This window comes from Pristiophorus japonicus, chromosome 14 (assembly GCF_044704955.1).
Source record: "Pristiophorus japonicus isolate sPriJap1 chromosome 14, sPriJap1.hap1, whole genome shotgun sequence".
NCBI lineage: Eukaryota > Metazoa > Chordata > Chondrichthyes > Pristiophoridae > Pristiophorus > Pristiophorus japonicus.
Genome location: NC_091990.1, coordinates 7,595,156 through 7,623,042, shown reverse-complemented (window position 1 = coordinate 7,623,042; position 27,887 = coordinate 7,595,156). Strand labels below are relative to the sequence as shown.

Genomic DNA, 27,887 nt, shown 5'->3' with positions numbered 1-27,887 from the left:
AAATGTGTATCCGCTGCCGCTGAGTGAAAATTGCTACAATTGTGATTTCTATCAAGTTCTAATATCTTGATTTATGCACGTATCATAAATAATTTTCTTCATAATTCCAGCTGTCAATCTTGGTCCATCCAGACAAAAATCAAGATGATCCTGAAAGAGCACAGAAGGCTTTCGAAGGTAAATTAAACACAACCTTGGTAGGAATAAGATGCGCAGCAATGCTATGATTTTTGTGGGTCTTCATAGTGCATATTTGGGAAACTACACAAACCTGTGGCATTATCCTATCCCTTAATGGCCCTATTCCCATCCCAACCTTCCTATTTTTAATTGATGTGCCTGTAAAATATTTTACTATTTTGTTTTATGTTCCTTGATAATTTAATTTCATAGTTCCTCTTTGCCTTCCTAATTGTTTTTTTGACTTCTTTCCTAATCTCTTTGTATTCTCCCTTATCATGCATTCCCCTGCTGTCCATGTATTTAATGTATACCTCTTTCCTTATCCTCAATTGTTCCCTTATGGCTTTATTTATTCATTTTGTGTTTAGTTTATTTCCTTTTAGCGGAATATATTGTTCCTGCACTCTGTTGAACAGCGTTTTAAATGTTTCCCATTGCTGTTCCACATCGTTGTTTACCAATATTGTTGCCCATTTTATTTTCCCATGTTCTATTTTCAGCTCCTCAAAATCAGCTTTTCTCCAATCTATTAACCTGGTTTACGTCATACGTGTATCCTTCTCAATCAGCATCTTAAAGCGTATTATATTATGGTCACTATTGCCTAGATGTTCCCCTACTTTTACTTCTCTTGTCTGCTCTGGTTCATTCCCCATTACTAGATCCAATAACGAATCCTCACTTATTGGGCTTTTTACATATTGGTTTAGATAAGAGTCCTGTAAACATTGTAGGAACTCCATTCCCTTATCCCCTTTACCTGCCTCTTCTGTCCAATTAATATCGGGGTAGTTGAAATCCCCCTGGATTATTATTCTGTTTTTTTATTAATTTCCCTAATTTGTCTGCATATTCCTTCCTCCACCTCCCGTTCACTATTAGGTGGTCTGTAGATTACACCTATTGGTGTGATTGATCTTTTATTTTATCTCTATCCATATGGATTCTATTTTTGTCTATAATGGACATTTGAATAATGCCTGGCATTTGATGACCTGTACCTCAGCTAGGAATCAATGTCTTCAACAGAGGAGAAGTAGGGAGAGGAGAAAATTCACATGGAAAGAGAAATAAATAAGAAAGTAACCTGCTGTGACAGCCTAGTGGGAACAGCACAGAAACCGGCCATTTGGCCCAACTGGTCCATGCAGGTGTTTACGCTCCACACGAGCCTCCTCCCACTCCTCTTCATCTGCTCATATCAGCATAACCTTTTATTCCTTTCTAGCTTCCCCTTAGAAGCACCTATGCTATTTACCTCAACCACCCTTTGTGGTAGTGAGTTCCACATTCTACCCCTCCTGGGTAAAGAAGTTTCTCCTGAATTCCCCATTGGATTTATAGTACACGAGTAAGCTACACAGACAAGGAATGTCCTGGATTTGATTCCCCATTGTTGCTGAGTTTGCTGATCTTGGCCAGGAGCAGTAGTTGGGACACACAGTTGGCTGCATTGCCTCTGGGCTAAGTGGAGGCAAAATAAGCCAGGGTGCCTGCTGATTGCTATCCAGTGATTCTTACAGGAAGGTGCGTGTGACAGATAGAGTAGCTTGTTGACACACTGTGAATAGCTACTCCCAGGAGTGTCTCTGCACATCTGGAGAGAAAGGAAATGGCAGTGTCAAAGCACCCAACCACTGCTCCCACTGAGATCAGCTGGCTTGGCACCAATTATGCATCGAATCTGGGACCACCTTATCTGCACAGCTCAGTACCGTATCACTGTTACCCAATAGGATATCTGGGGCACTGGGAATGTACACTCTGTTTAGGAAATGAGTTGCAGGACATAACTTGATTCATATGTTCTTGTAACCAAAATCCTAACTTTTCTTCGCTTCCCAATAGCTGTTGACAAAGCTCACAAGATGTTACAGGAACCAGAGCAGAAGAAACGTGCTATCGATGTGATACAGGCAGCAAGGGAAACAATAGAACACAATGTAAGCAACCATTTCAATCACTTGGGCTTAATCCTGAGCGGCGCACGTGGTTGGTATATTTTGCGATGGCAACAAATACCTACAGACTCCTGTGCTTGAAAGTGTGTCCGAGAATAGAACAATTAAATCTCAGACTGTAGGAAGAATGTTCCCGATGTTGGGGAAGTTCAGAACCAGGGGTAACAGTCTAAGGATAAGGGGTAAACCATTTAGGATCAAGATGAGGAGAAACTTCTTCACTCAGAATTGTGAACATGTGGAATTCTCTACCACAGAAAGTTGTTGAGGCCAGTTCGTTAGATATATTCAAAAGGGATATAGATGTGGCCCTTACGGCTAAAGGTATCAAGGGGTATGGAGAGAAAGCAGGAATGGGGTACTGAGGTTGTATGATCATATTGAATGGTGGTGCAGGCTCGAAGGGCCGAATGGCCTACTCCTGCACATATTTTCTATGTACTCTCCTTCCCCTCTGTTTTTGTTCCCATTTTGTTCCTATGGCACCATCATGCTGACATGAACAAATATTTACTGTGCGTTATGTATTCACTAAATTTTCAACAGCCTTGCAGTCTTTTTAGCAATTAACCTACCTTGTTAATTGTTAATGAATTAAAAGTTTAGAATGTCTTAATAGCTTGGTCATGTGAGTATAAGCTTGTGCGCCTTCTAGATTAAGTAGTACATTTAGCATGCTTGGACTAATGTAAAATATAGTGTTTCGGAATTTGGTTTGTTGCCATTAGATTGTGCCACAAGAACTTCTACGCTGTTGGTACAACACCGAATCCAATTTCGTGCAATAGCATTTGGCGTCGGTATTCACAGTTTTCCACATTGTCAACAGAAGGCTCAAACAAGAGATGATTTTCAAAAAGTGAGAGGTAATTTGAGGACACCCAGCAAAAGTCAAATAATAGAGCAATTATCCCTGGTGCGAATTAATTTTTTGATGGTGCAGATTCAGAAAAAGAGAATTTCTAAAAAGCAAAGAGTAGGAAAACGGAGTGAAAGGAGTAGCAAATTCAAGTCCTCGCACTACACCAAAGCGTTTCACTATTGCGGGACAATCATCTGTGGTTTTTGTTTCCCAAAAAGATGGGGAACTTCCTATAAATAAATTCAAGTTAAATATAGAACACAAGGTATTTTGAGGATATGGAGACAAAATTCAATATGAATGTTTATTGCTTCTAACATTTATCTGATGTTTTTTAAAACAACCCACGTCTTAACCATCGAAGTACACTTTGTTAACTGTTATGCCATTCACTTCAGTTTTTCTTTTCTTTTCTCTTCCTGCCTCAAATACAGTGACGAATGCTGGGCACAGATCTTGAATTTGGTGTTTAGCCCAGGTGACTTTTTTGTACGAGAGTCTGTATAGTGAGTGAGTGTGGACTATTCAAATCGGACAATTACAGCTGAGCCCAGTGCAATCTCCCCTGACCTCTGACATTGCCTGCTGGATCGTGATTGGCTGTGGGATCCTTGGCCATGTCCGCTGGCTCCTTTCCCCACCACAGGGATGCTAATAGTTGCATCTCTAACATGAGACTAGCTAATTTAATACACTTCAGAATTCAAACCTAATCTCTCGTTCAATGCCAATCCCACAGTGCAATCACCCATTGGTGAGCTAGTATTCCATTCGGATAGGTCGGTCCCTGTGATCTCCACTTAGTCATTTAGTATTTTTTTTTATTAAATTAAAATGAATTCTATAATTTATTAAAGCAAACCTTGCACCTGGTAACATTTTAAAATAAATTAACAGTTGAATATTTTGTGTCAGAAGCCATTCTTTTCATCTATGATGTAACTCTCTTTCTCCTTTACTTATTTTCTCCTTCTTTCTCTCTGTTCTCTCCTTTTCAATCTGAGGACATTCCATTGGGGTTGGTGGGAAGTGGTGCTGGAGACACGACCTTATGCTTTGTTGGTGGGTGGGGGGCATCTGAGAGTCACGTGATTGGGGGGGGGGTGCGGCTGGTTGCTGAGGCAGGCCCCTACTTGAGTGCGAGAGCAGCAGTGCTGGATACAGGAGCTCATTGGATTTTTGGAGCAAATTTCCCCATTTGGAGCTCCTTCCTAGCCCATTTGAAATTGGGTAGTGGCCCATGGGTTGGACACCCCTTCTCAAACGGGCATTACGCCTGCCCACATCATAGTTCCAGCGGAATCGGGTGCAGTGCTTTTACCAGCTGTCAGTGCCTCAGAGTTGGCCCATGGGTGGTATCGAGACACATGTCCAGCAGCCAGAACCTTCTGCGCTCTAGAATCGTTGGGGAAAATGTTCACTTTTAACGTCGGACAGAAAACGGCTTCAGCGGAAACGAAAGTCAGGGGGAGTGTGAAACGAGCCGCTGCCCATTTTACACCCTGCCGTAGTTCACCCATAGAATGTCGCAGCGCAGAAACGGACCATTCAGCCCGTTGGGTCTACATTTGCGCTTTTCTCCACGAACCGCCTCCTCGCAGCGGGCTGGGCGTTTTCAGCTGAGCAATGCACTTATGTTCCATTAATCGATGGCGGCCTTTCTCTCAAACCTCACCTTGCCGAAACTGCAGCCTTCAGTCAATGACTGCAACCGCTCCTTTTATCCCTGTGACCATTGTTCTCACAACCGCTTCTGTAGATTAATTCGGCATTGACACCAATTGACTGCACATTTATGGACACGCTGTGTTTAAGCAATAGCGTTCCAAAGAAGGAAGCAACATTACCCGTTCCCGCTTTGGATCGAGACCGTAACCCTCGGATGGTCTTCTGTCCTGGTCTCTAACTCGAGCTGTTAAACTCAAAATCTTAGAACATTCCTGTCACTTGTGCCTTTCCTTATATGGAGTTGTTTTTGACGTCCTTCATGACCTTTATCGTACCTGCCCAAGGCCCTAACCTAATCAGTGTCTCAACTTATTGCATCATGTTGCTTAGCCAAACCCTTCAGCATTCTGGGTAGGTTCTAACATGACTATTCTGTGGTTTCATGTAAAAGGTTACTGCACAAGATAAGAGCTCATGGGGTTGGGGATAATATATTAGCATGGATAGAGGATTGGCTAACAGAAATCAAGAGTCGGGATAAATGGTTCATTTTCTGGTTGGTGATCAGTATCTAGTGGGGTGCCGCAGGGATCGGTGCTGGGGCCTCAACTATTTACAATCTATATTAATGACTTGGATACAGGGACTGAGTGTAATGTAGCCAAGTTTGCTGATGATACAAAGATGGGTGGGAAAGCAAGTTGTGAGGAGGATACATAGAATCTGCAAAGGGATATAGACAGGCTAAGTGAGTGGGCAAACATTTGGCAGATGGAGTATAATGTGGGAAAGTGTGAGGTTATCCACTTTGGCAGGAAAAATAAAACAAAATCATTATTTTAATGGCAAGAGATTACAAAATGCTGCAGTACAGAGGGATCTGGGGGTCCTTGTGCATGAAACACACAAAGTTAGTATTCAGGTACAGCAAGTAGTCGGGAAGGCAAATGGAATATTGGCCTTTATTGCAAGGGGGATAGAGTATAAAAGCAGGGAAGTCGTGCTGCAGGGTATTGGTGAGACCGCAGCTAGAGTTTTGGTCTCCTTATTTAAGAAGGGATACACTTGCATTGGAGGCAGTTCAGAGCAGGTTCACTAGGTTGATTCCTGAGCTGAAGGAGTTGACGTATGAAGAATGTTTGAGCAGGTTGGGCCTATACTCATTTGAGTTCAGAAGAATGAGAGGTGATCTTATTGAAACATAAGATGTTGAGGGGACTCGACAGGGTAGATGCAGAGAGGATGTTTCCCCTCGTGGGGGAATCTAGAACTAGGGGGCATAGTTTCAGAACAAGAGTCATTTAGAACTGAGATGAGAAGGAATTTCTTCTCTCAAAGGATTGAAATCTGTGGAATTCTCTGCCCTGGAGAGCTGTGGAGGCTGGGTCATTGAATATATTTAAGGTGGAGATAGACAGATTTTGAACGATAAGGGAGTGAAGGGTTATGGGGAGCGGGCAGGGAAGTGGAGCTGTGCCCAAGATCAGATCAGCCGTGATCTTATTGAATAGTGGAGCAGGCTCGAGGGGCCAAATGGTCGACTCCTGCTCCTATTTCTTATGTTTCATAGACTTACATAGAATATGCAGCACAGAAACAGGCCATTCAGCCCAACCAGTTCATGCCACTGTAATATGGGTACATAGGACAGTTGTTAAATTCATAGAGAGACAATGGGGAATCGCTACTTGCCAGACAGTTAGCTGGGAATGCCAGATGGCAGATCTCCTCAGCAGGAGTGCCCCAGAGGGCTGTGGAGGCTCAGTCTTTGAGTATATTCAAGACAGAGATCGATAGATTTTTGGATATTAAGGGAATCAAGGGATATGGGGATCGTGCAGGAAAGTGGAGTTGAGGTCGAAGATCAGCCATGATCTCAGTGAAAGGCGGAGCAGGCTTGAGGGGCAAAATGACCGACTCCTGCTCCTGATTTTGCCCACAGTAGACCTTGAACAGGAAAATAAAGCTGGAATCAAGGGTACGTACTGATATTTGCCTTGAACAAGAGCTGTCGAATCAGAATGTTCTGTTCCGAATGTCAGAGTCCATTTTGATGGCATGAGATGACCTTTCTTGACAAAGCATGTTATGAATGTGTTTCACTCTTGTACTTTTACCAAGCTGATTATCGCAATCAAATGAGGCAAGACCTGTATGTTTCCAATTTGCCCTATATTATATTCCAGGTTTTTTTCTGCAATAACACATTCAATTTAAGTCTACATTCATATATGTTGTGAGACCACTACATTTAGGTGTCCATTCACACATATATATTCTATGAAGCTAATAACACAAAAATTAGGAGCAGGAGTCGGCCATTCACTGAGATGATGACTGATCTTCGACCTCAACTCCACTTTCCCGCACTGTCCTCATATCCTTTGATTCCCTTAATATCCAAAAATCTATCGATCTCTGTCTTGAATATACTCAAAGATTAAGCCTCCACGGCCCTCTGGGGTACATTTTGTATATTTGTACATTTTGATTGCACAGCACTTGCAAGAGGCATGCATTGAGGGGAATATTTTAAATATATTTTATCCCATCTCTCAGAAATGATAGACATATTACCATCCCGCTGCAGCCGGTCTGTGTTAATAGTCTGCTGACGGGTTCTCAACCTTTTTTCCTTCCAAGGTCCTCCCTCCCATGCTATAAAAATTCCGTGGCCTCCCTGTATCACAAGACAAGAATATTTTCCAGATGAATATTAGTTAATAATAGTTCTATTACACCTTACGTAAAAAGGAATTTATTAAGTCAACTTTCAGGAAGGATAGAAAGAAAGGAAAAGGAGGTGGGGTAGAGTTGTTGGCTAGAGAAGAAATTAACGCAATAGTAAGGAGGGACATTAGCCTGGATGATGTGGAATCTGTATGGGTAGAGCTGTGGAATACCAAAGGGCAGAAAACGCTAGTGGGAGTTGTGTACAGACCACCAAACAGTAGCAGTGAGGTTGGGGACAGCATCAAACAAGAAATTAGGGATGCATGCAAGAAAGGTACAGCAGTTATCATGGGCGACTTTAATCTACATATAAATTGGGCTAACCAAACTGGTGGTAGTACGTTGGAGGAGGATTTCCTGGAGTGTAACAGGGATGATTCTCTAGACCAATATGTTGAGGAACTAACTAGAGTACTGGCCATCCTAGACTGGGTGATGTGCAACGAGAAAGGATTAATTAGCAATCTTGTAGTGCGAGGCCCCTTGGGGAAGAGTGACCATAATATGGTAATATTCTTTATTAAGATGGAGAGTGACATGGTTAATCCAGAGACTAGGGTCCTGAACTTAAGGAAAGGTAACTTTGATAGTATGAGACGTGAATTGGCTAGAATAGACTGGCGAATGATACTTAAAGGGTTGACGGTGGCTAGGCAATGGCAGACATTTAAAGATCACATGGATGAACTTCAACAATTGTACATCCCTGTCTGGAGTAAAAATAAAACCAGGAAGGTGGCTCAACCGTGGCTACCAAGGGAAATTAGGGATAGTGTTAAATCCAAGGAAGAGGGATATAAATTGGCCAGAAAAAGCAGCAACCTGAGGACTGGGAGAAATTTAGAATTCAGCAGAGGAGGACAAAGGGTTTAATTAGGAGGGGGAAAATAGAGTATGAGAGGAAGCTTGCTGGCAACATAAAAACTGACTGCAAAAGCTTCTATAGATATGTGAAGAGAAAAAGATTAGTGAAGACAAATGTAGATCCCTTACAGTCAGAATCAGGTAAATTCATAATGGGGAACAAAGAAATGGCAGACCAATTGAACAAATACTTTGGTTCTATCTTCACGAAGGAAGACACAAATAACGTTCCGGAAGTACGAAGGGTCCGAGGGTCTAGCGAGAAGGAGGAACTGAGGGAAATCCTTATTAATCAGGAAATTGTGTTAAGGAAATTGATGGGATTGAAGGCCGATAAATCCCTAGGGCCTGATAGTCTGCATCCCCGAGTGCTTAAGGAAGTGACCCTAGAAATAGTGGATGCATTGGTGGTCATTTTCCAACAGTCTATCGACTCTGGATCAGTTCCTATGGACTGGAGGACAGCTAATGTAACACCACTTCTTAAAAAAGGAGGGAGAGAGAAAACAGGTAATTATAGACCGGTTAGCCTGACATCAGTAGTGGGGAAAATGTTGGAATCAATTATTAAAGATGAAATAGCAGCGCATTTGGAAAGCAGTGACAAGATCGGTCCAAGTCAGCATGGATTTATGAAGGGGAAATCATGCTTGACAAATCTTCGAGAATTTTTTGAGGATGTAACTAGTAGAGTGGACAAGGAAGAACCAGTGGATGTGGTGTATTTGGACTTTCAAAAGGCTTTTGACAAGGTCCCACACAAGAGATTGGTGTGCAAAATTAAAGCACATGGTATTGGGAGTAATGTATTGACGAGGATAAAGAACTGCTTGGCAGACAGGAAGCAGAGAGTCGGGATAAATGGGTCCTTTTCAGAATGGCAGGCAGTGACTAGTGGGGTGCAGCAGGGTTCAGTGCTGGGACCCCAACTATTTACAATATACATTAATGATTTAGATGAAAGAATTGAGTGTAATATCTCCAAGTTTGCAGATGACACTAAACTGGGTGGCGGTGTGAGCTGTGTGGAGGATGCTAAGAGGCTGCAGGGTGACTTGGACAGGTTAGGTGAATGGGCAAATGCATGGCAGGTGCAGTATAATGTGGATAAATGTGAGGTTATCCACTTTGGTGGCAAAAACACGAAGGCAGAATATTATCTGAATGGCGGCAGATTAGGAAAAGGGGAGGTGCAACGAGACCTGGGTGTCATGGTACATCAGTCATTGAAGGTTGGCATGCAGGTGCAGCAGGTGGTGAAGAAGGCAAATGGCATGTTGGCCTTCATAGCTCGGAGATTTGAGTATAGGAGCAGGGAGGTCTTGCTGCAGCTGTACAGGGCCTTGGTGAGGCCTCACCTGGAATATTGTGTTCAGTTTTGTTCTCCTAATCTGAGGAAGGACGTTCTTGCTATTGAGGGAGTGCAGCGAAGGTTCACCAGACTGATTCCCGGGATGGCAGGACTGACATATGAGGAGAGACTGGATCGACTGGGCCTGTATTCACTGGAGTTTAGAAGAATGAGAGGGGATTAAATGTAGTATCTCCAAATTTGCGGATGACACTAAGTTGGGTGGCAGTGTGAGCTGCGAGGAGGATGCTGTGAGGCTGCAGAGCGACTTGGATAGGTTAGGTGAGTGGGCAAATGCATGGCAGATGAAGTATAATGTGGATAAATGTGAGGTTATCCACTTTGGTGGTAAAAACAGAGAGACAGACTATTATCTGAATGGTGACAGATTAGGAAAAGGGGAGGTGCAAAGAGACCTGGGTGTCATGGTACATCAGTCATTGAAGGTTGGCATGCAGGTGCAGCAGGCGGTTAAGAAAGCAAATCTCATAGAAACATATAAAATTCTGACGGGACTGGACAGGTTAGATGCAGGAAGAATGTTCCCGATGTTGGGGAAGTCCAGAACGAGGGATCACAGTCTAAGGATAAGGGGTAAGCCATTTAGGACCGAGATGAGGAGAAACTTCTTCACTCAGAGAGTTAACCTGTGGAATTCTGTTCCGCAGAGAGTTGTTGAGGCCAGTTCATTGGATATATTCAAGAGGGAGTTAGATATGGCCCTTACGGCTAAGGGGTATGGAGAGAAAGCAGGAAAGGGGTACTGAGGTGAATGATCAGCCATGATCATATTGAATGGCGGTGCAGGCTCGAAGGGCCGAATGGCCGACTCCTGCACCTATTTTCTATGTTTCTATGTAAGTCCTAACTTTACATAAGCAAAATACTGTGGATGCTGGAAATCTGAAATATAAACAGAAAATGCTGGAAACACTCAGCAGGTTAGGCTGCATCTGGAGAGAGAAACAGAGTAAGCGATTCAGGTCTGATGAAGGTCATCGACTTGAAACATTAACTCTGTTTCTGTCTCCACAGTTGCTGCCTGACCTGCTGAACGTTCCCAGAAGTTCCTGTTTTTATCCTAAATGTACATTATGTGCCCACCTACTCCATCTCATCAACCTTTTGCTTGACAGGAATTGAACCAGGAGTAACAGGCACAGTGCTCACTTCAGGCCCGTCCTGTACATGGAGAGTGGGCAGTGCTCACTACAGGCCTGTCCTGTGCACACTCGGAGTGCTCACTACAGGTCCATCCTGTACACACTCGCTGTGCTCACTACAGGCCTGTCCTGTGCACACTCGGAGTGCTCACTACAGGCCCATCCTGTGCACACTCGCTGTGCTCACTACAGGCCCGTGCAGTGCACACTTGCTGTGCTCACTACAGGCCTGTGCAGTGCACACTTGCTTGGACTGTACTGAAATTCCAGGTCCATGTCCTCCATTTCAGAAACAGAATTTCTCCTTTATTTCGATACCAAACCCCAAAATGACTTGAATTAGCAGTACCAGTAATGGCGGAGGCGGATGGCACGAGAGAAATGGAGAAAAAAACAGGGCCTGAGCAACTTGAACCACCCAACCTCATCCCTATAAATCCTTTAGTAGCCCCCCTCGTTACTCCTCCCCACCCCTTTCGCAAATAGTTGGCGAGATCTCAAAGGACTAGACTTATCCATCCGTCAGAAGCTCATGGCCATGAACACACAGCTTCCGAGTCTGAGGTCATTTTCCCTATTTTCTCGCCTCTTTGCTTCACCTCCATTTTGCGTGCATCATCCCCGAGCCTTACTCAACTATTTTCACAACTTCTCTTTTGCATTTTTATTGCCACAAGAACATAACAAATAGGAGCAGGAGTAGGCCATTTGGCCCCTCGAACCTGCTCTGCCGTTTAATAAGATCATGGCTGATCTGACCATGAACTTAGCTCCACTTCCCCGCCCACTCCTCATAACCCTTTACTCCCTTATCGCTCAAAGATCTGTCTATCTCCCCCTTAAATATATTCAGTAACCCAGCCTCCACAGCTCTTTGGGGCAGAGAATTCCACAGATATACAACCCTCTCCGAGAATAAATTCCTCCTCATTTCTGTTTTAAATGGGCGGCCCCCTTATTCTGAGACTGTCCCCTAGTTTTAGTTTCCCCTATGAGTAGAAATATCCTCTCTACATCCACCTTGTCGAGCCCCCTCATTATCTTATGTTTCGATAAGATCACCTCTCATTCTTCTGAACTCCCAATGAGTATAGGCCCAGCCTATCTTCATAAGTCAACCCCCTCATCTCTGGAATCAACCTGAACAGCCACCAATGCACGTATATCCTTCCTTAAATATGGAGACCAAAACTGTATGCAGTACTCTAGGTGTGGCCTCACTAATACCCTGTACAGTTGTAGCAGGACTTCTCTGCTTTTATACTCTACCCCCCTTGCAATAAAGGCCAACATTCCATTTGCCTTCCTGATCACTTGCTGTACCTACATACTAACTTCTTGTGTTTCATGTACAAGGACCCCCAGATCCCTCTGTACTGAAGCATTTTGCAATTTTTCTCCATTTAAATTATAATTTGCTTTTCTATTTTTCCTGCCAAAGTGGATAACCTCACATTTTCCCACATTATATTCAATCTGCCAAATTTTTGCCCACTCACTTAGCCTGTCTATATCCCTTTGCAGATTTGTTGTGTCCTCCTCACAATTTGCTTTCCCACCCATCTTTGTATCATCAGCAAACTTGGCTAAATTACACTTGGTCCCTTCATCCAAGTCATTAATATAGATTGTAAATAGTTGAGGCCCCAGCACTGATCCCTGCGGCATCCCACTACTTACTGTTTGCCAACTGAAAAATGACCCATTTATCCCGACTCTCTGTTTTCTATTAGTTCATTCAAACGAACAACGGTTTTGGTGGTCAGTGTATTATCTGCTCCTCCATGATACACTGACCACCAAAATAGTTGTTTGTTTGAATGAACTAACAGAAAACAGAGCATCGGGATAAATGGGTCATTTTCCGCCCTGCCGTCCCAACCCCTGTCGTCTGGTTGTGTTTAGTCCGATGAAATGCTTTGTCCATCTTCGAGTTGTGATGAAGGTTCAGCTGCCCATGCATTAACCTGACTCCTTTTCACCAGGGATCGGTGTATTTCATGCATCGTCCGATTTTATTTCTTTGCCTCTTACCCGTTGAACACCTCCCTACCCTCTGCACCTGGTTCAGTCCAAGCAGCTGCTTTTCTATTGGGGTTTCTTGCCATTTTAGTTGCTGCCGTCTCCTGGCGTGTGGGTTTTGTGCAGCCGGCGGCGATTGTAAGGTAAACGTGCTGGATCCGCCAAGCCCAACAGCTGGGATACCGCTTGTAAAAAAAAAAATGTAAACTAGGTCTCCATGATAGCTGGCCAGTGTCTCGGTGGCTGGTCTTGAGTGTACCTGGTGAGCTCATGTCAGGAAGCAGCAACAGAAGGAACTTGTTTATTTCTCAACACCGAAATGGAAGGATCCAAGTCAAAACAGGAGACAACTTGTTGCATTTCAAATGCCGACGGCCCTTTCATGTAGTACCCCCCCCCCCCCCCCCCCCCCGGGCCCAGGTCAGCAGATCTCTCTCTCTGCTAGTGCCGATGTTAATTCAGAATGTGCACTGAAGTGGCATCATTACAATGGGGTTGAAAGGACCCTCGCTACCTCGGGCCATGCACAGGCATTTGTCTAAACATGGTATCCAACAGTAAGAGCTTGAACTGCCTGTGCATGCATCGTGTTTGTATCACTGAGACGCTTCCGCTTGTCTCAGTATACAGGGGAGACTACTGATGCTTATGCCTACTGGTGGACCCCCCTGAAATCTTCTCTCTGACCCCTAGGAGGCCGCGGACCCCCATTGAGAATCCCTGTGCTAATAGATGAGATAGCATATTGTTATTAAAACTTTGTATTCTCACTTGCTTGAAATGATTGTCAACCCTGCATTAGACTTAATCCTTACACCTAACCCGTCTAGTGTAGCAAGATATTATTTATTCATGTGCAGGACGACCTGTATGTCCGCCTGAACTATGAGTAAAGCCCAACAGTACTTGTGGAATTTATCTTTCCAAAACGTTTGTAGTGTTGTATAACCTTTTATAAAGTACTGGTAGTCACACATCTGATCGTGGTAATGGTGAGAACACTTTGAGGTGATGAATTGTGGGAAGCATTCCTACAACGTTAGAGCATTTAGGCTGAAGTGCTGTTTTTTTTTTCATGTACCTATACATTAAGTCTTTTGTCAACACTGGGATGGACTATCCTCCATCACCACTTATGTTAAGTTTCTTCATATGTAGGTTTATAATAATGGGGCTCCGTTTTGTTGAAGGTTATCCATCACAGTATACATTGAATGATTTCAATATTGTAATGTCTTATCCTTTGATTTATATTCAGGATATCCCTACCTTCCTCTCTAATGGAACTCGAGTCTCCAGTTCAACTAGTTTGACAGGAAGTCCTGGGACCACACATGCTAATGATGTTGGGATCCAGAGTATCAAATAAAATCTACTCCTGTTAATTTGAGATCTATGCATAGTCACCTCCCAAATCCATGCCCATCTTTCCCGGAAATCCGTGTTTGAATCCCTCCAATCAGGTTTTCGCCTCGGACACAGCACCGAAATGGCTCTCGTCAAAGTCACAAATGGCATCCTCTGTGACTGTGACAAAGGTAAATTATCCAACCTCCTCCTTCTCGACCTGTCTGCCACCTTTGACACGGTTGACCATACCATCCTCCTCCAACGCCTCTCCACCATTGTCCAGCTGGGTGGGACTGCACTCGCCTGGTTCCATTCTTATCCATCTCATCGAAGCCAGAGAATCTCCTGCAACAGCTTCTCTTCCTGCTCTTGCATTGTTACTTCTGGGATCCCCTAATTATCTATCCTTGGCCCCCTCCTATTTCTCATCTACATGGTGCCCCTTGGCGACATTATCCGAAAACACAGCGTCAGTTTCCACATGTACACTGACAACACCCAGCGCTACCTCTCCACTACCCCTCTCGACCCCTTCAGTGTCTCTCAATTGCAATTATATAGGGCCCTGGTGAGACCACACCTGGAGTATTTTGGACAGTTTTGGTCTCCTTACCTGAGGAAGGATATACTTGCCATAGAGGGAGTGCAATGAAGGTTCACCAGACTGATTCCTAGGATGAGGGGGATTAACCTATGAGGAGAGATTGAACAGACTCAGCCTATATTCTCTAGAGTTTAGAAGAATGAGAGGTGATCTCATTGAAACATATAAAATTCTTACAGAGCTTGACAGGGTAGATGAAGGGAGGATGTTTTCTCTGGCTGGAGAGTCTAGAACCAGGGGTTACAGTATCAGAATAAGGGGTCGGCCATTTAGGACTGAGATGAGGAGAACTTTCTTCACAGGGTGGTGAATCTTTAGAATTCTCTACCCCAGAGGACTGTGGAAGCTCAGTCTTTGAGTATATTCAAGACAGAGATTGATAGATTTTTGGATATTAAGGGAATCAAGGGTTATGGGCTAGTACAGGCAAGTGGAGTTAAGATAGAAGATGGCAGAGCAGGCTTGAGGGGCCAAATGGCCTACTCCTGCTCCTATTTTTTTAAGTTCTTATGTCAGACTACTTGTCCGACATCTAGTGCTGGATGAACAGAAATTTATTCCAACTAAATATTGGGAAGACCGAAGCCACCATCTTCGGTCCCTGCCGCGAACTCCATCCCTCTCCCTGGCAATTGTCTAAGGCTATACCACACTGTTTGAACCTTGATATCACATTTGACCACAAGATAAGCTTCCGTCCACATATCTACGGCATCACTAAGACCGCCTATTTCCACCTCCAGAACATTACCTCACTTGGCCCCTCCATCATCCATGCCTTTGTTACCTCTATACTTGTCGGACAAGTAGTCTGACATAAGAACATAAAAAATAGGAGCAGGTGCAGGCCATTCGGCCCCTTGACCTTGCTCCGCCATTCAGTGAGATCATGGCTGATCTTCTATCTCAACTCCACTTGCCTGTATATTCCAACACACTCCTGGCTGGCCTACCCTCCGTAAACCTGAGGCCATCCAAAAATCTGCTGCCCGTGTCCTAACTCGCACTGAATCTTGTTCACCCAGCACCCCTGTGCTTGCTAACCTACACTGGCTCCTGGCTAAGCAACACCTCGATTTTTAATATTCCCATTTTTGTTTTCAAATCCCTCTGTGGCCTCATCTCTCCATATCTCTGTAACCTCTTCCAGCCCCACAACCTCTCCCCCCCCCCCCCCCGAGATATCTACACTCTTCTAATTCTGGCCTCTTGAGCATCCCCGATTTTAATCGCTCCACCATTGACAGCCGCGCCTTCAGCTGCCGATGTCCTACGCTCTGGAACTCCCTGCCTTAACCTCTCCGCCTCGCTGCCCCTCTCTCCTTTATGACGCTCCTTAAAATCTACCTCTTTCACCAAGCTTTTGGTCATCTCCTTATGGGGCTCGGTGTCAAATTTTGTTAATCGTTCCTGTGAAGCACCTTGAGACGTTTTACTACGTTAAAGGCGCTATATAAAATGCAAGTTGTTGGCGTGGTCATCAGATTTTGCTTGAAGAAATAGTCAATTGATCCAACAAGCTGGATTTGAGCAATTTTACCAGAACAGTACAGGAGATGTGTTTTTTTGCACAATTTGAATTGAACTGAACAGATAGTTCACATTAAACAACTTTAAATTAAAAGTAGTGTGTTGGGATCAGTGGGTTGAAATGGAGCTGTCCCATATTAGCCATGATGCACTAATTTATTACCAGCATCGAGTGCAATTTCAACCCACAAATCCACTAGAACGAATTTATTCCTCCTGTTTTAGTTATTTGAATGTCAGATTTATGAGGGGTATTTACTCTTCCACTGTTTAATCTAATTAAACTTTATAACTAGAGCTGACTTTTATGATGCAGCAGCTCAATAGTTTTTATTTCACAAATAATAATTCATCATTGTCTCCCTATTTTAGTAGATTTTGTGACTCAATCCTTTTAAGAACGATAAAGTTGCAACGGTTATCACATGTCAAAGTCCCACACCATTTTCTAAGCACAAGGAGATTAAAAGAACAAATACTATTGAAATAGTTTATCGTCTCCGGAAGGGGGAAACCCTGTCTGTTAAATGTGGAGAAAGTGCCCGTATGTGGTTATCGGGAGAGGCTGGGATCAGACTTGGGTGTGATGGTCCCCTACGGTCCGATAGCCTGCCAGTACCTGCAGTCTCGATTGCCCAATGAAGACGTGCATTTAGCTAGTTAATGGAGAGCAACTGGTGCCTACGGAACTGCTTGCAGCTGGGGGTCAGCATCTACAGGAGACCAGGGAGGGGAAGGGGGGGGAAATATTTGTGTATCTGTGACGAGGACTTTTTATTGTTTCTGTACCTTTTTCCTTTTTAAATGTATAGTCAGCAGTTCTCTGTTTTGCCACTAGATAGCTCTATTACACTGTATGTAACTTGGTGACACAGTCAGAGTGGCAATATTAACTGGTGATACTTCAGTTACATTGCTGCTCTCTGGGCTGTCAGTAACGTCAGAGGATTATTTTATGGCTTCTCAATTGTCGATCTTGAACCAATTCAATTTTCTTTTGCTCGTGAATTCAGACATGTGTTAGAACATTGGAAAACAAATTTGGAAGCCAAGTGGAGTTCATAGGCCTGTGGAATTTTCCTTTACTCCCAACAGCCAAGTGTTTTATCTGTTTTCTGACTTAACCTTCAGTCCCACCCTGAGCCATGGGGAGGCTTCCCTACATTCTCTACACTGCTCTGTGTTAAAGCTGTTGATCATTGGACCTTCGACTGCAGAGCAGGATGTATGGTTCTATTTTTACTTACTGTGATGTAGATGTCCCATCTAACGACCCAACCGCGAACTGAAATTCATATCCCACATTTTTGGCACATTTAAATGTCAGACCTTGCTGAAACTCGGAGTCAATTCCCTTCTGTTTGGTGCTCCAAGTACCAGCAAAGGCTTGCCTTTCAATCTGCCGCACAAGTGTGCATTGAGTCTCCTTAGTTTATCAAGTTAACGTTTGCTTTAACCTGCAGAGTAACACCAACGTAAATATCTGCATTTAACTTTGCCTTATCTAAGATAAGTTTTGTGTCTGTTTCATACCAAATGTTTTCTTGCCATATGACTCAGTTTCACAATCATTATAAAGCAACCAAACCAAGACACGAGAGCAAATATACACACTGACATTACTTCTCAAACAATCCACAGTCTCAAAAAAAGAGGGTTACATATCCACCCCACTATATACCACTAGTTATACAACTTCATAACTTTCCACTTTACTGTTGAAGTATCACTGCTCTCTGCATGCTTTTTTGTTTTGCTGCGCCTGTATAACCTACACCCAGAGAATTCTTGACAGGACTCTGTGATTACAATGGCAGAAATGGATGTCAACGTTTCTGCAGACATTTTGTAATTTCATCCCTCTTCTGCTTATCTGCCCTCTTCTGGAAGTTGTCTTGTGATGGGGGGGATGGTTCGATGGGGGGGATGGTTCCATGGGGAACAGTCGTGTAGTACTTTGTTCCTATGGCCATTTTAATTCTTTAAACTCCAAAGCTCAATGACGTGCATCATATTCCCCACTCATCTGCTCACCTGTTACTACTGCCCTTGCTGATATCAGTTGGCAACCTCTATCCACTGGTGTGGTGACTTCAGAATTCTTGTCCTCACTCGCTCTGTCTTTGTAACCTCTTCCAACCCACTCCCTCTAGTGTTCTGGCTGACCTATTGTGCATTCCTTGTATTCTCTCTTCCTCCCCCCCCCCCCCCCCCCCCCCAGCACTTCTTCAGCCGTTACAGCCCCCCTGCACGTTTAGCTCTTTCTTTCTGAGCCCCTCTGTCAGGCTATCACTCTTCCTATCATTTAAAATCATAAAACCTACTTTTCCAAGCCGGCCTTCAATCCGTTTTCATCATGTCTATCCATTTGCTCTTCTGTCTCTCTCTTTCCCCCCCCCCCCCCCCCCACCCCACCGATTTTAGTGAAACACTGTGGGACATTTTGCTATGTTTAAATGTACTGAATAAGTGCATACACATGGGTTGTTTCTGCTGGGCTATTTAACTGGAAGGCAATCACAGCCAAACGTAATACTGTCCTAATCCCTGCACGGGTACCTCTAGCAGGTTTGGCTGATGATCGAGTGCAACCTTGCTGCCCACCTGCTATTCCAACACAGTAAGCATTGTATACATTGCCCAATGTCAGCTGTGGCTCAGTGGGTAGTCCCACTCCAGAGACTTGAGCACAAAAATCTAGGCTGACAGTGCAGTGCTGAGGGAGCTGCACTGTCGGAGGGGCAGTACTGAGGGAGCGCTGCACTGTCGGAGGTGCCGCCTTTCGGGTGAGATGCTAAACCGAGGCCCTGTCTTCTCTCTCAGGTGGATATAAAAGATCCCACGGCACTATTTCGAAGAGGAGCAGGGAAGTTATCCCTGGTGTCCTGGGGCCAATATTTATCCCTCAATTAACATCACAAACAGATTATCTGGTCATTATCTCATTGCTGTTTGTGGGTGCTTGCTGTGTGCAAATTGAAGATTGGCTGGTGCATTTCCTATATTACAACAGTGACTACACTTCAAAAAGTACTTCAGTGGGTGTAAAGCGATTGGAAACGTCCCAAGGTCGTGAAAGGTGCTATAGAAATGCGAGTCTTTCTTTCTGTCTACAATGAACACTTCAGCAGCTGTCACTAATAGTATTTGGTAAAATTAATCCTGGCTGCCTTTTTTACCCTTCCCCCTACCTCGACTGACAATGCTGAAGTCACTGGTAGCACCCGTATTCTGCTAACTCATTGCAGGCAAAGTGTTGAAGCTGGGTCACTCCTGATTTGTTGTAGCAGACATTTTTTTAATTTGTTCCTGGGATGTGGGCGTCGCTGGCAAGGCCGGCATTTATTGCCTATCCCTAATTGCCCCTTGAGAAGGTGGTGGTGAGCCGCCTTCTTGAACCGCTGCAGTCCGTGTGGTGAAGGTGCTCCCACAGTGATGTTGGGGAGGGAGTTCTAGGATTGTGACCCAGTGACGATGAAGGAACGGCCGATATATTTCCAAGTCGGGATGGTGTGTGACTGGGAGGGGAACGTGGAGGTGGTGGTGTTCCCATGCGCCTGCTGCCCTTGTCCTTCGAGGTGGTAGAGGTCGCGGGTTTGGGAGGTGCTGCCGAAGAAGCCTTGGCGAGTTACTGCAGCGAATCTTGTGGATGGTACACACTGCAGCCACGGTGCAGAAACTTGTGCTTTGGATTTACCACTGACCTCTTTGGGGAATGTAAAATATGTACTTCACAAATCTTCCAACAGTGTATTCCGAAAAAATATTTTTTTGAAGTGATTCCTTTAAAATATGTGGTTTTCTTTTTTAGATGAAAGAAAAAAGGAAGGCATTGAAGAAAGATGGAAAGCAAGGCTTTGTGGAAGAAGATGATCCCGAAATGGTAAGAGATGTGTTACACTGGCTGATAACATTTTCAGAAATGAGACTCTCAGAGTGCGTGTCTTGCATTTCAACTGGGGAAAATAATTTACGCCGTGGTCGTGTTTAAAGAATAAAATTAGGCACTAAAAAAGATTGAGCACTCAGTGGCTCGCACTGCAGTAGCTGCACTATAATGGGCTTTCTGAGAGCGGGCCAGAGTGAACAGCACACTGTAGCAAGCATTTATTTCTAACAATTTATCATTGAGGATGACAGTTAATGGTAGCGCAAATGTTATCTGCAGTCCTTTCTGTATTCCCACACGTGGAAAGGCCAAACATGTATTTTTTGTGAAATGGTTTGTTTGTTGGGTACTTTCTTCTCTGAAATGAATTTTAGAACTTTATTATGTTTGATGAAATATGACTCTGCCAAACAGTGTTATGAAACTTTGTAAAATATATCATGGATAACATTTTGAAAAGCCTTTCTACATCTTTATTAAAAAGAATGTATTTAAATAGTATAAAGTAAGTTCAAGCATTTCATACCGAAATTATTCTATACAAGTTTATTAAGAAAATAAATAAAGGAGTTTAATTCAAAAGGGAAAAGCAAATTGCTTTCCTATTTATCCAAAGTCACCTGCTGCAAAATCTCAACTTGTAATGCCTCAAGCAGCCATTGGAGGGTGCACAAGAGTAGGTAGGGGTGGACAGGAGGCCCCTTTCGTCCGGCCCCCAGAGATCCGGACCCCATTGTGTGGGGAATCGGGGCTGACCCCATGTTGTATTAGCCGACCGTTTACCAAAATAGCTGTGGTGCTGCAGGTCTTTGTGTAAGCAACATTTTGCCCTCTCTCGGGAATGACTGCCCATGTGCTGATATATGTCTGCAGGTCAGCGGAGGCACGAGCAGTCATTTCTCCTCTGTATATTCAAATTGGTTTTTAAGCTCCCTTAACGCGTGGGGTTGTTTAAGGCAGCACCTCCAGCGCGACGAGGCTGTTTTTCTTTTTTTTAAAAAAGGAGATGGAATTCTCGGTTTTTATCATTACAGGTATAGAATATAAAAAACGAGTCAACGATGAGCCTATATAAACTAAATAAGAGCTCGGTTAGACTACTGTGTCCAGTATTGGGGTATTGGGCTTCACACTACGGGAAGGATACGAAGTCTTGAAGAGGGTACAATCCATGAGGAAATACAGATTATTAAAGACTTGAAAATTGGGTCTTTATTCATTGGAACAGTTCAGATTATGAGACTTCGGGCTGGATTTTAGGCTTTTCTGGGGTGAAAACTGAGGCGGGGTGGGAAAGTTACCAGCCAGGAGTAGGTTGCGCTTTAGTCAGGAAGTTTGGGCATCTGGGCCCTGTGCCGGGGAAGGTAGGCATTGGTACAACTGTTGTGGTGCAAAAATGGGAAACTTGCTGATTAAAGTGCCGGGCCATGTGTGCTCCGAGAGGCTGGTGGGGGGATCTTTTTAAAAAAAAAAGCACTCAAACGTTCCCACAACATTGCCCACGCCACCACAACACAGATCGCTAAACAATTGAAAAGAATAAACACTCGCACTTACCGTTACAGCACTTTATCTTCATCACCGCCACAGTCATTGCGAGGCGCGATTCCAGGCGGACGGGTTGGGTTCGAGGCAAAAGTCGGTCGGTGTCGCGTTGCACACCCGGTGCGGCTCTTCCCCGGCAGTGCCGCCGTAAAATCCGAGCCAAGGATCGCGATCGGATGCAGGAGACCTCACCGTTCCATTCCACGCCGCTCCAGGGCGAAACTCGGAGCGCAAAGGACCGGAAAATCCAGCCCATTGTGTTTGAAATGATGAAAGGATGGGATAGGATCGATCGCCGCAGATTGCTACCAGTTGTTGGAGGGTCTAGAATGAAGAGCCGTAGGTACAAGATGGAAGAGATTTGGAACCGAAAGCGAATGAAAGCTTCTTGCACAGAACGTTGTGAGGCTGTGGAATTCACTTCTCGGGTTAGTGGTCGAGACAGAAACAATGCCAACAATCAAGATTAGATTGTAAAGGTGGATAAAGGGATCTGGGACCAGATGGGTAAATGTGGTTGGGACTATACGCTTGCATGGAGGACGAACACCAACACGGCCCAGTTGGGCCGAATGGCCTGCATAAGAATATAAGAAATGGGTGCAGGAGTTGGCCATTCGGCCCCTCGAGCCTGCTCCGCCATTCAATAAGATCACGGCTGATCTGATCTTGGCCTCAACTCCACTTCCCTGCCCGCTCCCCATAACCCTTGACTCCCTTATTGTTCAGAAATCTGTCTATCTCCGCCTTAAATATATTCGACGAATCCTGTCTCGGCTTTGTGACCTCTGTATATTTCTGTATATTGGTGATGAGCAGTGGAATATGAGAATATATTTTAACTTGTGATACTTGGAAAAGGTGCATGGCATAATCTTCGTATTCCACTGATGTATTCTGCTTGAATATTATTTTATAAAGGTCAAAGCCTTCGAATCTGTAATTCTATTCTATTAACACGGGGCATTAAATGAATATTTAGCATTGGGTCTGATGGGAAATGTCTCATTTCCTGCTGTTTTTGCTGCACTCCAAGTCCTGCTTATAAATGTTACAGCAGGCTTTAGAAAGGCCCCCACTGAAACATTCCACATCTGGATCAGTTTGCTTCATTTCTGCCGTGCCCTTGTTTTCTGCTCTCAGGTGCCTGTGTGCTGCCTTTTGATTCTGTCTTCCTCACAACAGGCCTTTTGAAAATTACACCTGTGGTGTAGTAATGTACTCATTGTGTTCTGTAGATATGCCCTTTCAGTAATCTGATTCCCTGTATGAATAAAGTGCTAATCCAGAGGTTGTAGAAATACTAAGTTGTAATTTCCAACGTAAAATAGCAGGCATGGTGCACTTCTCCCTTTCTGCTGTAACCTTCAGGAAGCATGGCCATCATATGGCATTATTGTGCTGGCGTTTGATGGCCTTGTTGACGGCATTTAGTCGTGTTGGAACACGTGAAGCTTGCCCCCTTACCTCTCCTGGTGCACGGCTCAAAACCAGCCAATATTTGTTTTGTTAAATCTTTTGAGTAAAGTTCCTTGAAACAACTTCCCTCAGTTGAGTGAGCATTATGACAAACCAAAAGTGTTTTGTTTGGATATTAATGTCTTCACAGAGGCTCCACCAATGTTGCTGAGGAATATATTGGCCGGTGCGCTCAATAGTGGGTGGACGTGGGAACAGGAGTAGTGTTTTGAAGAGGATTTTCCCTTTTGGCCTTGTATTTTAAGCTTTGTTTTTGTTCCCTGTTCTTTCAACAGGGTGATTGGGGAAGTGAGAGTTACAAACTTCTGTCGTTTCTGTAAACCAAGTCTCCAGAAATATAGAAAATTTGGCCCTTGTTGACTTCCCCTTCACCCTTGCTTCAGGAAACTTCCCCCATAGACAGCCCAGCCCAGCCCTGCCCTGCAGAAAGCAGATTCATGTCTATTCTGTGATACCACCAGTTACGGCACTGTGCCATCAAAAGTATCAACATATGAAACTGGATAGAAGTTAGGTTATTAATCTGTATAAACTTTTTATACAGTTCACTGGTCGTCTACTTCCCAATGGTAAAGCCAGCACTTCAGTCAATAAGTAGTCGATCGTAAAATATATCCGCAGTGTTGCAGCTTGCTGGGTGATTGCACCGGAGTGTATTGTTTCCAAGTTCTCCTCCACCTGGCACTGCTTTTTAATTCTGCATTTGATTTATACAGCATTTGTTGCTGCCTGCCTTAATATCTGTTTAAAAAGAATGACTTGCATTTATATAGCGCCTTTCACAACCTCAGGATGTCCCACGTGGTGGGGATGGGGGGGTGGGGGGCCCGTTGGTGGGGAGACACAAATATGTAATAAACTGCCCCACACAGCAGCCGTCTAACTAAATATGGTCACCAAATAGAAGTGATTTGCACATTGATAAATTAAAAATTGATTACTGTGCCAGCAGAGGGAAATTATATCTTGTCTCTCCTGCCCCTGCAGAGGTGGAAAATGCATTGCAACCAAACCAGGCAGGAATGGAAGTACCAACAAGATTCTGAAATCAATGGGACATGTACTCTTGTTTTATTTGCGAGCACTTGATCATTTGTGGAAATTGATCGCAGCAATGCCCCATGCACATTTCTGCCGGTCTGCTCACTGCCCTTTGATCCCCAAGTACACTGCACCAATTTATTACCCTGAAAGGACGGATTTTCCCCACATTTTAGCAAATCTTACATCACTGCTGCCTGCATGTAGCATTACAGCTCGTAAATATGGTCATCAAATCGGCAAGGCAAATTTTTGTGTGAGCACAATCACCTGTTGCCAAATGTCATTTTATTTGGAGCAGTGAGAGCTCTGTACATTTAATTTAAGCTCAACTGGGGGTGGGGGGAATTTCATATACGGGCAGGTTGTGTCCTTTGTGGGGGGGGGGTCGTGTTTCGGGGCGGTTTGTCTATGCATGCTGACTGGTCTCCAATCTGCTTTTTCAACTTCCTCCTCCTTCAATCGGGCACATCCCGTTCAAAAATGGGCAGCTTCCAAATTATCTTGGTATGTCTATTGTGCATCTATAAAACACAAGTTTCCAAACAGGGGTGTGGCTGTCTTGAGCTATCCGTACGTGTGTCGAGCACGTGCTGTGCCTTGAGAATTCTGCATTCTACACTTTGCTTTACTAACATCTTATTTCTCTTGTGTTCTAATAACTTTAGATATTTGGTGGTTAAGTTGGAGGGGGGAAGGGGTGGTCATTGAGAATATCAGTATTTGCAGGGATTTTTGGGGGTCTGTCCCAAAGGTTTCAGGGGAGGGGTTCTCTCTCAAGTTTTAAAATCACATAAGAACTGGTTCCCATCCGTAACATCCTTCAGTCTAAATTCAAACTTCAAGTTGAATAGGGTGACCTCTGTATCTATAAGAAGTGATTAAAAACTCCTGCTTGTGTTAATAGACTTGAAAATATTCACGTAGAATAAATCATGCCCAATCAACATCACAAGAAATAGGAGTAGGAGTTGGCCATTTGACCTCTTGAGCCTGCGCTACCATTTAATAAGATCATGGCTGATCTAATCATGGACTCAGTTCCACTTCCCTGCCCGCTCCCCACAACCCTCTATTCCCTTATCGCTCAAATATGTATTAAACACCGCCTTAAATATATTCAATGACACAGCCTCCACAGCTCTCTGGGGCAGGGAATTCCATAGATTTACAACCCTCAGCGAAGAAATTCTTCCTCATCTCAGTTTTCAAAGGACAGCCCCTTATTCTGAGACTATGTCCCTTAGTTTTAGTTCCCACTATGAGTGGAAGTATCCTCTCTGCATCCAACTTGTTGAGCCCTCTCATTATCTTATATGTTTCGATAAGATCACCTCTCATTCTTCTGAACTCCAATGAGTATAGGCCCATCCTACTCAACCTATCTTCATAAGTCAACCCCCTCATCCCCGGAATCAACCTAGTGAACCTTCTCTGTACAGCCTCCAACGCAAGTATATCCTTCCTTAAATACGGAGACCTAAACTGCACGCAGTACTCCAAGAGTGGCCTCACCAATACCCTGTACAGTTGTAGCAATACGTCTCTGATTTTATACTCTCTTTCCCCCTTGCAATAAAGGCCAACATTCCATTTGCCTTCCTGATTACTTGCTGTACCTGCATACTAACCTTTTGTGTTTCATGCACAAGGACCCCCAGATCCCTCTGTACTGAAGCATTTTGCAATTTTTCTCCCATTTAAATTATAATTTGCTTTTCTATTTTTTCTGCCAAAGTGGATAACCTCGCATTTTCCAACATTATATTCCATCTGGCAAATTTTTGCCCACACACTTAGCCCGTCTATACCCCTTTGCAGATTTTTTGTGTCCTCACAATTTGCTTTTCTACCCATCTTTGTATCTTCGCAAACTTGGCTACATTGCACTCGGTCCCTTCATCCATTTAAAGATTGTAAATAGTTGAGGCCCAGCACGGATCCCTGCAGCACCCCACTATTTACTGTTTGCCATCCGGAAAATGACCCATTTATCCCGACTCTCTGTTTTCTGTTAGTTAACCAATCCTCTATCCATGCTAATATATTACCCCAACCCCATGAACTTTTATCTTGTGCAGTAACCTTTTATGTGGCACCTTATCGAATGCCTTCTGGAAATCCAAATACACCACATCCCGCTTATCCTCCCTGCTCATTAATCATCAAAGAACTCCAGCAAGTTTGTCAAACATGCTTTCACATTCATAAAACCATGCTGACTTTGCTTGATTGAATTATACTTTTCCAAATGTCCTGCTACTGCTTCTTTAATAATGGACTCCAACATTTTCCCAGCAACAGATGTAAGGGTAACCAGTCTATAGTGTCCTGCTTTCTGTCTCCCTCTTTTTTAAATAGGGGCGTTACACTTGCGGTTTTCCAATCCGTTGGAACCTCCCCAGAATCCAGGGAATTTTGGTAGATTACAATCAATGCATCCACTATCTCTGCAGCCACTTCTTTTAGGACCCTAGGATGTAAGCCATCAGGTCCAGGGGACTTGTCCGCATTTAGTCCCATTTTACCGAAACTACCTGAATTCCTCCCTCCCTATAGCCCCTTGATTATCCCCTATTGGGATGTTTTTAGTATCTTCGACTGAGAAGACTGATACAAAATATTTGTTCAAAGTCTCTGCCATTTCCCTGTTCCCCATTATTAATTCTCCAGTCTCACCCTCTAGGAGACCAATATGTACTTTAGCCTCTTTTTAGCCATCAACTCCTGCTCGTGGCAATTTTGTTCATGGAAAGGGAGGTCACGCTTCTGACAATGTGAATATAGGAGAAGGAACTATGCTTCGGGAATAGTGGCTCAGGAGACTTGCGATGGCAGCTCCATTTTTATTCATTGCCGGCATGTGGGCGTCACTGGCAACGCCGGCATTTATTGCCCATCCCTAATTGCCCTCGAGAAGGTGGTGGTGAGCCGCCTTGAACCGCTGCAGTCCGTGTGGTGAAGGTGCTCCCACAGTGCTGTTAGGGAGGGAGTTCCAGGATTTTGACCCAGCGACGATGAAGGAACGGCGATATATTTTCAAGTCAGGATGGTGTGTGACTTGGAAGAGAACTTGGAGGTGGTGGTGTTCCCATGTGCCTGCTGCCCTTGTCCTTCTAGGTGGTAGAGGTCGCAGGTTTGGGAGGTGCAGTCGAAGAAGCCTTGGCGAGTTGCTGCAGTGCATTTTGTAGATGGTACACACTGCAGCCACGGTGCGCCGGTGGTGGAGGGAGTGAGTGTTGAAGGTGGTGGATGAGGTGCCAGTTAAATGGGCTGCTTTGTCCTGGATGGTGTCGAGCTGCTTGTGTTGCTGGAGCTGCACTCATCCAGGCAAGTGGAGAGTATTCCATCACACTCCTGACTTGTGCCTTGTAAATGGTGAAGAAGGTTTGGGGTCGGGAGGTGAGACACTCAACATAGAATACCCAGCCTTTAATCTGCTCTTATGTGGCTGGTCCAGTTAAGTTTCTGATCAATGGTGACCCCAGGATGTTGATGGTGGGGGATTTGGCGATGGCAATGCTGTTGAATGTCAAGGGGCGGTGGTTAGACTTTCTCTTGTTGGAGATGGTCATTGCCTGGCATTTCTGTGGCGCGAATGTTTCTTGCCACTTATTAGTCCAAGCTTGAATCCTGCTCTCG

General features: G+C 44.2%; 1 protein-coding gene across 1 annotated transcript in view; it reads left to right on the top strand.

The window, feature by feature from the left end:
• dnajc8 (DnaJ (Hsp40) homolog, subfamily C, member 8) overlaps positions 1-27,887 on the top strand; it is a 46,950-nt gene that overhangs the window by 13,019 nt on the left and 6,044 nt on the right. The window contains exons 4-6 of the mRNA XM_070898407.1: positions 111-177; positions 2,032-2,126; positions 20,103-20,174. Coding sequence (XP_070754508.1) covers positions 111-177; positions 2,032-2,126; positions 20,103-20,174 — 234 coding nt within the window. The remainder of the gene's footprint in view (positions 1-110; positions 178-2,031; positions 2,127-20,102; positions 20,175-27,887) is intronic.